This window comes from Psammomys obesus, unplaced genomic scaffold (genome assembly GCF_907164565.1).
Source record: "Psammomys obesus unplaced genomic scaffold, mPsaObe1.curated_primary_1811, whole genome shotgun sequence".
Classification (NCBI taxonomy): domain Eukaryota; kingdom Metazoa; phylum Chordata; class Mammalia; order Rodentia; family Muridae; genus Psammomys; species Psammomys obesus.
The window spans coordinates 6,160,720-6,173,008 of NW_026596120.1; the positions used below are offsets into that span (position 1 = coordinate 6,160,720).

At 36.6% G+C, this 12,289-nt stretch overlaps 1 protein-coding gene across 6 annotated transcripts in view; it reads left to right on the forward strand.

Moving 5' to 3' along the window:
• Xrn1 (5'-3' exoribonuclease 1) overlaps positions 1-12,289 on the forward strand; it is a 96,620-nt gene that overhangs the window by 28,199 nt on the left and 56,132 nt on the right. For all 6 annotated transcript variants that reach the window (XM_055629642.1, XM_055629644.1, XM_055629643.1 and 3 more), the window contains exons 15-19: positions 194-313; positions 3,891-4,060; positions 5,906-6,026; positions 6,331-6,429; positions 9,775-9,878. In XM_055629642.1, the coding sequence (XP_055485617.1) occupies positions 194-313; positions 3,891-4,060; positions 5,906-6,026; positions 6,331-6,429; positions 9,775-9,878 (614 nt within the window). The remainder of the gene's footprint in view (positions 1-193; positions 314-3,890; positions 4,061-5,905; positions 6,027-6,330; positions 6,430-9,774; positions 9,879-12,289) is intronic.

The following is a 12,289-nucleotide window of genomic DNA, read 5'->3' on the forward strand; positions in this document are numbered from 1 at the left end:
AGCCTAAGACTAGGTAGGTCTTAACTTCAAGACCAGCGAGGTGCTGTCTCAAAAAGAAAAATGTAGTTGGAAACTATACTCTGCTAAATACATTGTTGCCAACTAGGAGGGTAAGGAAATGTCCTAGTACATTAATGAAAAATTGTATTAATATTGTCTTTTATATCTCAGATTTTCCTTTATATTTTCACAGCACTTGATGACCAGCGAAGACTCGCCAATTATAGAATATTATCCACCTGATTTTAAAACTGATCTAAATGGGAAACAACAGGAATGGGAAGCTGTGGTATTAATACCCTTCATTGATGAGGTCAGTACATGAAATAGTTACATATAAACACCATCTTTTTATTTGGGAGGGCAAAGATAATATTAGGTTTTAATCTTCAGACACCATCCTCCTTGTTTTTGGAGCCTGCTTCTTAACAACCTTCCTGTCTCCATCCCCTGAGCACACTGAGAGTGCAAGTGTGCACATGACCATGCCCAGCCTTTCACATGGGCAAGCTAGGAATCGAGCTGAGGGCTTGATGATTTTCTTTTTGCCTTTCCAGCTAAGGCATCTATCTGCCCCTGTCATTTGTTATTGTGATGATGGTCATTCTAATTGGTGTGACATAGACTCAGAGTTCTTTACATTTCTATTTCCTGGAAGGCTAAGAATGTTGAACATTTTTTTATACATTAGGTATCTCTTTTTTCTTTTGAGAACTGTTTGTATAGTTTATTTGCCTACTACTCATTAAATGATTTTTCTCTCTTTAATTTTTGAGGGTCACTATAGATTCTAGATACTAATCCCCTATCAGATGTATAGATAGCAAAGATTCTCTTACATTTTATAGTCTGTCTCTTCATTTTGCAGATTGTTGTTTTGTTTTACTGTTAGAAACTTCTTAATTCCACTCAATCTTGGTTTTGAATTATTAAGATTATATCCTCCATTCCTGGGGTCCATTCAGAAAGTCCTTGCCATCTACTATTTGGTGATGCGTTTTATTGTTTCATTTCTAAAGCCTTGAGGTATATTATTTGATTCTTTATTTGAATTCACTGATTTTTTTTTCTTTAAGCACTCATACTTGTTCATTTTATAACTCTTAGCTGTAGTATGCTATGCCTTCGTTTTCAATAGATTCTAGAAACTTTCAAATTTCCTTCATGATTTCTTAAATCACCCCCTTTATACAACTGTGTATTATTCAGTTTTCATGTATTTTGTGGTTTTCATAGTTTCTCTCTGCTATTGAGGTCTGTTATTATTCCACTATGATCTGATAAGATACAAGGACTTCTTTTGATTCACTTTTTTTAATCCAGGCTTGTCTTGATTTGCTGTGTAGTTCAGAATGACCTTAAACTGACCTACTAGCCTTTGCCTCCCAAATGCTGTATTTGCTGGGATGTACCATATACCTTGATTCGTTTGTATACGTGAAGACATAATTTGTGTCCTAGAATGTGGTCTGTTTTACACACGGTTACATGGGCTCCTGAGAAGAATATATATTTGATATTTTTTGTAGATAGGTACCTCATAAATCTATTTGGTCTGTGATATAAGTTTAACTCTGAAGTTTTTCTATTAATTTTTGTGTGAATGAGAGTACAATATGAAAGTAATCTGTATTAGAATTCTCTGGAGTAAGAGAATTTATAGAATGAATATATATATATACACACACACACATACATATATATAAAGACTTATAGAATGAGTATATATAAAAGAGATATATAACATTTTTTATTTTATGAAAGAATTTTATATATGTATTTGCACATATACATATGTAAGGATATGTATGTATATATGTATATACTAGGATTTATTGGAATGGCTTAACAGGCTACAGTCCAGCTAATCCAACAGTGACTGGTTGTGAAACGAAAAGTCTAAGAATCCAGTAGTCTTCTGTATATGCTAGAATCCTGAAGAAATAGGCTCCAGTGCCACTGAAGGAATGGTTGAGCTACCAAGGTGTGGACATGCAGGCAGAGGGCAAAAGCTTCCTTCTTTCCTGTCCTTATTTAGGCTTCCAGCCTAACAAGGTATGGCCCAGATTAAAGTGTGTCTTCCCTTCTCAAGATCCAGATCAAAGATGTGTGTCTTCCTACCTCAAAGGTCTGGTCTAGAAGTGGATTTACCCAAGCAAAAATAATCTCTCACAGGTGTGCCCTGCATTCCTAGACTGTGGTTCATTCCAGATGTAGTCAAGTTGACAACCAAAAATAGCTATCACAGTCATTTTATTAAGACCTATGAGATTTCTTATGCCTATTGGTATTTATGAAATTGAGAGCTGCAACATTTAGCACATGTATCTCAATCATTATATCATCTTTATTGGTCTTTTTATCTTTTCTAGGTAATTTTTGTTTGAAGTCTACTCTTTCAAATATGAGATTATCTGCATCAGCCTTTTTTTTTTTTTTTATTCACTTGCTAGATTGACTTGCAGTCCTTCTGATCTCAATATGTGGATGTCTTTGCCAGTGAGGTGTTTCTTAGAGACAATAAACAGTTGGCTCCTGTTTTTCAGTCCCATCAGGGATAGTCTGCATCTTTTTCTTTTTCTTCTTTTGTTTTTTAGTTTGTTTTGTGCTTTGAGGGCATTGATATTTAAGATTATTATTGGAAGAGGCTTGGTATTTTTGTTGGTGGTAGTGATGGGGATTTTTTGTTTGTTTAATCTAGTTCAGGTTGGTTGGATCAGGTTTTGTTCTCCTTTTTTTTTTTTCTTCTCCATTTAATGTTAGAGGTTTGCTGGTTTTCTGTGTTGTATCATGGATTCTTTCCTACTTTTTTTCATCTGATCCTCACACATGTGCCATGGCATATATACATTCATGTACATGAAATGGGATAGAGAGATGGCTTAGCAGTTAAGAGCTCTGAAGCTATTCCAAGAAACTTGAGTTTAGTTCAAACACCATATGACTGCTCATAACCGTCTGTAACTCCAGTCATGAGATACAATGCCCTCCTCTGGCCCCTGACAGCAACAGGCACATACATTATGAACAAACTTATATGCAAGCAGAACACCTATACACATAAACTAAGTAAACTGAAAATAAACAGTGACACCATAGAGAGTGATAGAGGAAAACACACTCGATGTTAACCTCTCACACAGGCAAGTGTACCTGTGTGTGTGTGCACCAATCAATAAAGCAGTGAATAAATAAAAATTAAATGCCTCTTATATTTAGATGTTCATCTCTTTCTCTAGAACTGGGAAATACTCTGGTATAATTTCATTGAACAGATGGTCTGTGCCTTTAGTTTTTATGTCAGTTTCTTTTATTTCATGAATTCTTAGTTTCGCCTCTTCACAGCCATTTGCCAGCTGCACATACGTCTTTTCAGTTCATGACCTGTCTTTTGAGTTCTCTCTTTCTGTCTTTGGATATGAGTCTACTTTCTCTTCTAAGGCAGCTTCTAGTTTGCCTTCTTGCCTTGGTAGCTTCTGCTCTCTGGACCCTTTTGTTTTGTTTTGTTTTGTTTTGTTTTTTTATGTTCTGAGACAGGCTGGTGCATAACTTGATATGTGCCTACTGAACTCTCATTTTGATTTAATCTCATTTTCTGTATATGTTCTATGTGTGTGCACGTGTGTTGTACACTCATTCATGACATGTTGCACAGGTACAGGACAGGGGACAACCTGTGAGAATTGATTACCTCCCTCCATCATACGTGTCCACAGGATAGAATTTAGGTCATGAGGCAGGCAACAACTGCCCTTACCTACTGAGCCAACATCATCCCAAGATTTTATTTTTTCAGAGCCTGGTGGTATACAGAGGCAAAAACACTTTTCTGTATGCTGAGATTATGGGATTTTTTTTAAATTTTAATCTTTTACTATTGTTTACATCAGAAGCGATTATTGGAAGCCATGGAGACATGTAACCACTCCCTCAAAAAGGAAGAGAGGAAACGAAACCAACACAGTGAATGCCTAATGTGCTGGTATGATAAAGACACAGAGTTCACCTACTCCTCTCCATGGCCAGAAAAGTTCCCTGCCATAGAACGATGTTGTACAAGGTAATATTATTTGGTAATGTTTCTCAACAATAAAAGAATTCTCATACACACACACAAAGACTTTGAATATCTGTGAGGATTAATATTTTGTGACAGTAATCAATTAACTGTCAATTATTAAATATCAGTTATTTAATACGCTGGGTATAGTAGTTCAAGTCTATAGTCCCAGCAACTTAGGAGGCCGAGGTAGAAGGATCTTGGTTGAGTTCATGAGTTCAAGACCAGCAACATAACAAGTTGCAGTCTCAAAATGAAATTAATAATTAATGAGCAGCACCCAGCTTGCTGAGCATCTGTCCACATTGATCATAGCATATCCACGTGAAGCAGGTGCTTATTCCCTTTCCTTCTACGACAGTTTTGTATTTTTTGTTTTTCTAGTATATTTCTGTACTTTATTTCTAGACAATTTCTGTTTTAAATTTTTATGTATTTTGTTTTCATTGTCCATGTCTCTATTCCCAGCAGTAAACTATAGCTTGGCCTCTTATAGCCATCAACTGCCCAGCCAGAGATAAAACATAAAGAACCCCTATTTTGACCTTAAGTCTGCTTTTTCAGTCTCTTTTTATTAAAATGCCATCCCCATTGGCATTCTCTCTTTTCTTACTTCCCTGAAAATAATGTATGTATATGACAACTGAGTGAACAGTTTTCCGTTGTAGTATTTCTTTTTGTAAACATACAAAGAAAAAATACTGTGGAATGTTAATCTTTTAGAATATGAAATAAAGATTGTTACTATGTTTTATGTTTCCCTTTGTGTTTGTAGATGAGTATAGGCCAGAGGTTGATGCCTCTCTTTCTCAATCATTCTGTACCTTATTTTCTTGAGAGGTTCTCTCACTGAACCTGGAACTCACCAATTTGGCTAGCCTGGCTAAGCAACAAGTATTGGATCCTCCTGTGTCCAGCTCCCCAGCACAGGGATTACAGAGACATGCTGCCACACCTGCCTTTTCAGTTGGATACTGGGGATTGAACTCAGGTCCTCAAGCTTGGGAGGCAAGCACTTTACTGCTTGAGCCATCTCCTTGCTCCTTAATTTTTTAAAATAAATTATATGTAACTTGTTTTAGATTGGTGGGATTAAAAATCTTAATAATCTACAGGCCTAGTTGTATCTAGACCAAAAACAACAGAGAAGCTATTTTGCTCTGTGTTTTTTGTTTGGTTTGTTGCTTACTTGCTTCACTTAAGGTTTTTTGTTGTTTTTTGTTTTGTTTCTTTTAGAATTTTTGCAGAGAGTGGGGGTTGTTTACATTTGTTTGTATCTGTGTGTGTGAACATATATGAGTGTATATGAACTAAGAGTATATGGAGATCAAAGAACAACTTTTGGGAATCAGATTTCTCTTTTTATCATGTGGGTCCTAGGGTTTAAACTCAAGATGTCAAGCTTAGCAGCAAGTACATTTACCTACCTCATTAGCTCATGATTTGTTTGTTTTTTTTTATTATTATTATTATTGGTTTTATTTATTTATCTTTCCTGTGAGACAGGATTTCATTCTATAGCCCAGAATAACCTTGAACTCAGAGCAGTCCACCTGCCTCAGTCTCTCAGGTTTGGAGATTATAGGTATGAACCACTATGCTTGAATTTTCTTTAAAGAAATAATTCTCTTTGACTGCGTGTGTGTGTGTGTGTGTTTAGGCTGGCCCTTGAGCTTGTATCCCCTGCCTCTCCTCACTGCTGAGATTTCAAACAGGTACCAGCATGCACACACCTCTTGTTATTAAAGCAGCAGTGACTCTTGTGAAATAGTCAAGAGAAAGTTGAAAGCTATAACTTCTTGTAATGTTTGCATTTTAAATTAACTACTTTGATTTATTTTCTAGGTATAAAATAATATCATTAGATGCTTGGCGTGTAGACATAAACAAGAACAAAATAACCAGGGTTGACCAGAAGGCATTATATTTCTGTGGATTCCCTACTTTGAAACACATCAAGCATAAAGTCAGTGGCTATTTAATTCAGATTTATTTTCCCTTTACTAAAAGCGGGGGGGGGGGAGCCTCCCATTTTCTAAGGAGAAGGGGAGGGAATAGAGATGAGAAGGTGGGACTGGGAGGAGTGGAGGGAGGGCCCTTTGATAGGGATTTAAAGTGAATGAATAAATTAGATTTTTTAAAAAGCCAACCCCCCCCAAAAAAAAATTATAAACTAATACATCTATTTTATTAAAATTTAGTCTAAATAAAAATAAAAAAAAGTGAAGTGATTTTAAAGAATTAAAAATAAATTTTCTGAATTCTTTTAGTTTTTTTTGAAGAAAAGTGGTGTCCAAGTATTCCAGCAGAGTAGTCGTGGTGAGAACATGATGTTGGAAATCTCAGTGAATGCAGACTCAGATGAACTTGTAAGTACTTTGTTTGTTTGTGTGCTTATTTATTTATTTGTCCATTTATAGGATATTTGCCGTGCATAAAACTGCCTATCCCACCAGGTGCAATGGTGCAGGCCTGTAATCCCAGCAGCTGGGGAGGCAGAGGCAGACAGATCTCTGTGAGTTCAAGGCCAGCCTGATCTACAAAGCAAGTCTAGGACAGCTAGGGCTGTTAACACAGAGAAACACTGTCTGGAATGAAAAAGAAAAAGAGAGAAAAAGAAAAAATAAAAACTGCTTATCCCTGCCAAGGTGTTTATGTGCTATAACTGAGATTCAGCTTTAAAGACAGAAACACGAGTTAGACATCACAAAGAGCCTTTATAACTAGCTTCATGAATAAGATTTGAAGAGAAATTGAACTGTGCTACCTAGTGATTAGAGACACATGTATAGATGAGCAGAGGCTTGAGCTGGGTAATGAAAGGTGTAAGAAAGGCATTCTCTTTGAAAGAAATATTACCAACTTTAAATAATCATGATGCATTGTCTTCTTTTTTACCTTTATGTTTGACATATTTCCTAACACTTTTTCTTTGAACAGTTGTGATCTATTTGAGAAGGAGTAGATAAAATTGACTGAAGTAGAGGGCTTGTGTTGAGAGGTAGTGGCAGATCAGGGTGAAAGAGAAACCAAGGCAGATTATGGAGGATCTTGAATACCAGGCTAAGAAATTTGGATTTTTCCTCTTATGACTGTTATTTTGAAATTGATATCTTTATAAAGATATAAATTTGGTATTTATGGTAGCAATTTCTGGTAGCAATACTCTAGAGTAAATTGAAAAAAGAATAACAAGTAAAGCTGCAAGTTCAGAGTTTGTAAGTGAAGTAACAATAGACATAGAAGGAAATAGTAACTGACAGAGCTGTCCAGGCAATGAGCTAGAAAGTAACAATAGTTTGTTAAACAAGAAAAGTAAAATAGGAAAGTTGTTGGTTTAGGAGATTAATCATAATGAAATTTTAAGGTGATTACTAAGATGTTTAACTAGAGCTTTCCTGGTAACCTTTCTTAACTAGTGTTTCAGTAAGATGGAAGCACTAGTACCCTCAATTGTTCATAGTAAATAACAGCTTGTATTATAGATAATCAATCTACTGTGCACTTAGAATGATACTAGCAGTACATCGTCTTGGAAAAACAGAAAGTAGCCCAGTTATTGCTTTATGTACTGTGGTTCAAATGAAAAAAAAAAAAAATCAGTTTAAAAAGCTGCTGATGTACAGTTAAATTCCTCAAGCTAGAAGTTGGACACAGATATTGTTAGTATAAGTTTCCAGTAGAGAACTGATGACTGAGGCCTTGAGATTACAAAGTTAGGCCGAATGTTCATGACCTCAACATTTTAAAAATTTCCCACAATTAGGGCTAAAGAGACAGCTTGAATTGTCACTGGATTTTGTTTGCAGCACCCACAATGACCTATAAGTCCAGTTCCAGGATATCTAATGGCATCTTCTGGCTTCTGTGGGCACCAGACACACTTGTGATGTACATCTTATATGTACATCATACATGTAAACAAAACACTCATACAAATAAATGAATGAATGAATGAATAAATAAATCTTTTTAAAAACACAAATGAAAGGGGAAAAAAGAAATACAATTGTAAAGAGCAAAAGGAACCAATTAAAGTGACATTGAAGACACAGAAATAAAAATAGTATCACAAAGACTTAGAGCAAAAGCTTTAAAAATGTTGCATAACTTTGAAGGAAAGTAAAAACTGAAACAGTGTCTGAATTTCAATCTAGTCCATTGGTGAAGGGAGAAATTCAATTCTTTAAGACAAGGAGATGGGAAGAGTAGGTGGGTAGGCGATAAAGGAGGCAGGCATTAAGTCCTTGATCAAGAAAGATGTAATTAGGGCTGGGGAGAGATGGCCCAGGAGTTAAGAGCACTTGATGTTCTTGTCGAGGATTGGAGTTCTGTTCCCAGCACCCATTTCAGGTGGCTAGAACTCCAGCTCCACGGATCTGGCACCTACTTTTGGCCACCATGAACACGTCACACTTAGACATTTGTACACATTAAATAAAAAGAGTTTTTTTTTAATCCCAGTACTCGCAGAGGCAGAGGTAGATGGATCCCTGCGAGTCTGAGGCAGCCTGATCTACATAGGACCAGGCCAGCCAAAGCTACACATCAAAACTCTATCTCAAAAAAAAAAATTTTTTTTTAAAGTTTACTTTTATTACTGCACAGAGAGATGAAAGCATAACTGTAAGTAGAAAAGATCATCCAGAAAAATCTCTATAGAAAAAGTAGAGCTCTTAGGAAGTCTTTTGGCTTTATAGGGGAAAAGGATACATGCAACAGCAAGACTACACATGGCATAATGATGGATGTCACCTAGCACTTCAGAAAGAATTAATGTAGGAAAGAAAGGTGCTTTTTTTTTTTTTCCAAAATTTAACTGAAAGCAGGAGCTGAGATAAAAAATTAATATAGGCAAAGGAAAGAATAATTGAGGGAACCTAGTTTTAATGTTGAATCACTTTCTTTGATGGCATTGTTGCTCTATAGTTTTAGATGTTCACTTTAAGAAAAGTCTTATTAGCAAATAGAATATAAAATAGTCATTTCTTATTGTTATTTTTACATTTCTGTTTTGTGACAGTATCTAATGTATCCCAGACTGGCCTCAAATTCCCTAAATAAGTGAGGATGACCTTGAATTCCTGATCCCCTTGCCTCTGTTTCCCAAGTTCTAGGATAAAAGGTATACTGTACTGCACTGTTATGTGGTGGGAACTGAACTCAGGTCTGTGAGTGCTAAGAAAGCCATCCCCCAGCTGAGCTAGGAATGCAGCTCTGTTACTAGCCTGCCTGCCTAGGATGTGCAGAGCCCTGGGTTAGATTCCACCACTGTCTTAGGTTGGACATGGATAAACGGGCACGTCTACCATGCCAACACGTGATAAATGGAAACAGCAAGACCAGGAAAGTCAAAGTAATCCTCGGCTGTATAGCAGGTTCCAGCCAGCATAGGCCACATGAGACCTTTTTTGTCTCAAGTAAACGGCGAACAAAAAATTAAATATAATTTTAAAGATAAATAAAATTTGTGTTTAGACTTCAGTTTCTATTACAAAGTTGTTCTCTAATCTATATGTGTAAGTAGATAATAGCTTCTTTTTAAGCCTGGAAGTTTTACTTAAGATAATACTTTATGCAGAATATTTTATACTATTTCACAGTAACAGAAGTTTTACATGTATTTAAACCTAAATGAAATTGGAAAATTTTGCCTCTGAAAAGTTTTGTCATGGACCTAAACTAAGAATGAACTTTCCTGTTTTTGCTTTCAGAGTCTAGAAAACATAGCGTCATTGGTGCTTGGAAAGTCGGTCTTTGTTAACTGGCCTCATCTTGAAGAAGCTAGGGTTGTGGCCGTATCAGATGGTGAAACTAAGTAAGATGCAATTTATGGTTTCTTTGACATATTTTCTTTGTTTTTGATAACATTCATTTACTTCGGGTGATATTATAGTCAGAACGTTTATACTCTGGTACAGACTCTTCCCGCACCACTTGAAGGTCAGCACCATTGACGGCTTATTATGTGCTCCTTTGTGATATTTTAAGTACAGCACAATGTGCTAGGTTCTTCAGTTCTTAATATGTTCTTTTGGATAAGAATTAATAACTGCTGAAGGCCAGCTTTGATATGTCAGGTACTGAAGAGGAATGTGTGTGGAATCAGCAATTAATCCCTCAGCAGACTTTCTCTGAGGAAGAGAAGCTTAATTCGCTGGGGCTGGTGAAAAGGATGAGGGAGGAAAACCTAATTCTCAGGAGCCCCTGGCAAAAAACTCTCAAGCTAGCAAAAAGGGAAAAAGCATACATACATACCATATACATAAACTGTGTATTACATGTTACACATTACACACACATTTGGTGGATGAAGCAAAACTCCCAACAACTTTATATATCCTACAGTTTATATATCCCAGCAAAATCTTTCAAGCAGTATAAAAGTTACAATGTTGTTACATTCTATTTTTCTTCAAGTGAATGATTACAATGAGATACGATGTTTTACTATTATAAATGAAAAAACAAATTATTCCTAAGAAACCACATACATTTGTATCTAAGCAGATACACAGATTAACAAAGTATAAGCAAACAAAACATTTTTCTCAGCCAGTTCCTCCTATTGGCAGGCTGCAATTTGCAGTTTCAAGAAAAGCATCAGTCATTTCATTATTTATCTTAAAAAAATAATCTTATGCCAGCTATGGTGGCACATGCCTTTTAATCCCAGCACTCGGGAGGCAGAGGCATGAGAATCTCTGTGAGTTCGAGAGTTTGAGGCCAGCCTGGTCTACAAAGCAAGTCTAGAGCTGTTAACACAGAGAAACCCTGTCTTAAAAAAAAAAAAGTAATCTTAAAAAAAAAAATCTTAAAAGTATCTTTATTTATAAAAAAAACAGTCATTCCTACTTTAAATTTTCAGGGTGCACATTAACAATTTTTTATTAAACCATATCAGGAAGTCAAGGTGAAAACTGAGTACGAGAAATTAATCATCACCTTGATCACCAACCCAACTTTAGCAAGAGAGAAATAGCCAGTGCTAGTTGGGCTAACAAATTGTTCTTGTTCCCTGACTCTAAAAATTCCTCACTCAGTTATCAAGAATGTGCCTTTCTGAACTTTAAAATATTTTCCAAGATTTTCTACATCAAAGCCACTAACAAAAACACTTTAACTAACTTTATTAGCAGTCTACATCTCTAAATGAGGGCAGCAAGCAAAGTGAAACTCAGTAACAGCCTTAGGTCTTCAGGACACAAGGCCTCGGGGTGGGCCTCGGTAGGCTGCATTCCATGAGTTCTAAAGTTGTTGTTTTTCTTGCATCACCCCTGACAATAGCTTAGGTAACCTTACCTTTTCCATATTTTTTCCAGATTTATTTCAATAATGCACTGATTTATTTAGTGTATGTATATGAATGTGATGTATGAGTGTGGGCATACAGTGGGACTCAGGGGGAAACGTTCGAAAGTCTATTCTCTCCTTCTACCATAGATTCTGGGTGTTGTCAGGCCTGTGCAGTAAGGTGCTTCTACCTGCTAAAATAGGTAATACATTAATTTTTAAAATAATTCAATGAGACAGAACCTTGCTGTGTGGCCTTGGCTTGGCTTGGCTGGAATACAGCATATTGGCTTGCCTTTTTTTTTTTTTTTTAATTTATTCATTTTATGTATGTGTATGAGTGTTTTGCCTGCAGATATGTCTGTGTGCCATGTGTATGACTGTTGCCTGTGGAGACCAGAGAGGGTATTGGATGGAGTTATAAATGGTTATTAGCTGTCATGTGAGTGCTGGAAATCAAACCTGGGTCCTCTGGAAGAGCAGCCAGTGCTCTTAAGCCCTGAGCCATCTCTCAAGAGCCTCTTGTCTTTTATTTTTAATAATTTTTGCCACTTTATTTATTTTTTGGTATAATTTTGTTTCTTTTTATATTAATTATAGTTTATTTACTTTGTGTCCCAGCTGTAGCCCCCTCCCTCACTCCTTCCCAATCACACCCTTCCTCCCTCATCTCCTCCTTGCCCCTCTCTAAGTCCACTTATAGGGACTCCTCCCCTTCCATCTGACCCTAGCTTATCAGGTCTCACCAGGACTGGCTGCAATGTCCTCCTCTGGCCTAGCTAGGCTGCTCCTCCTGCAGGGGGCTGGGGAGGTCAAGAAGCTAGCCATAGAGTTCATGCCAGAGACAGTCCCTGTTCCCCTTACTAGGGAACCCACTTGGATACTGAACTGCCATGGGATATGTTCAAGCAGGGGTTCTAGGTTATATCCATTCAT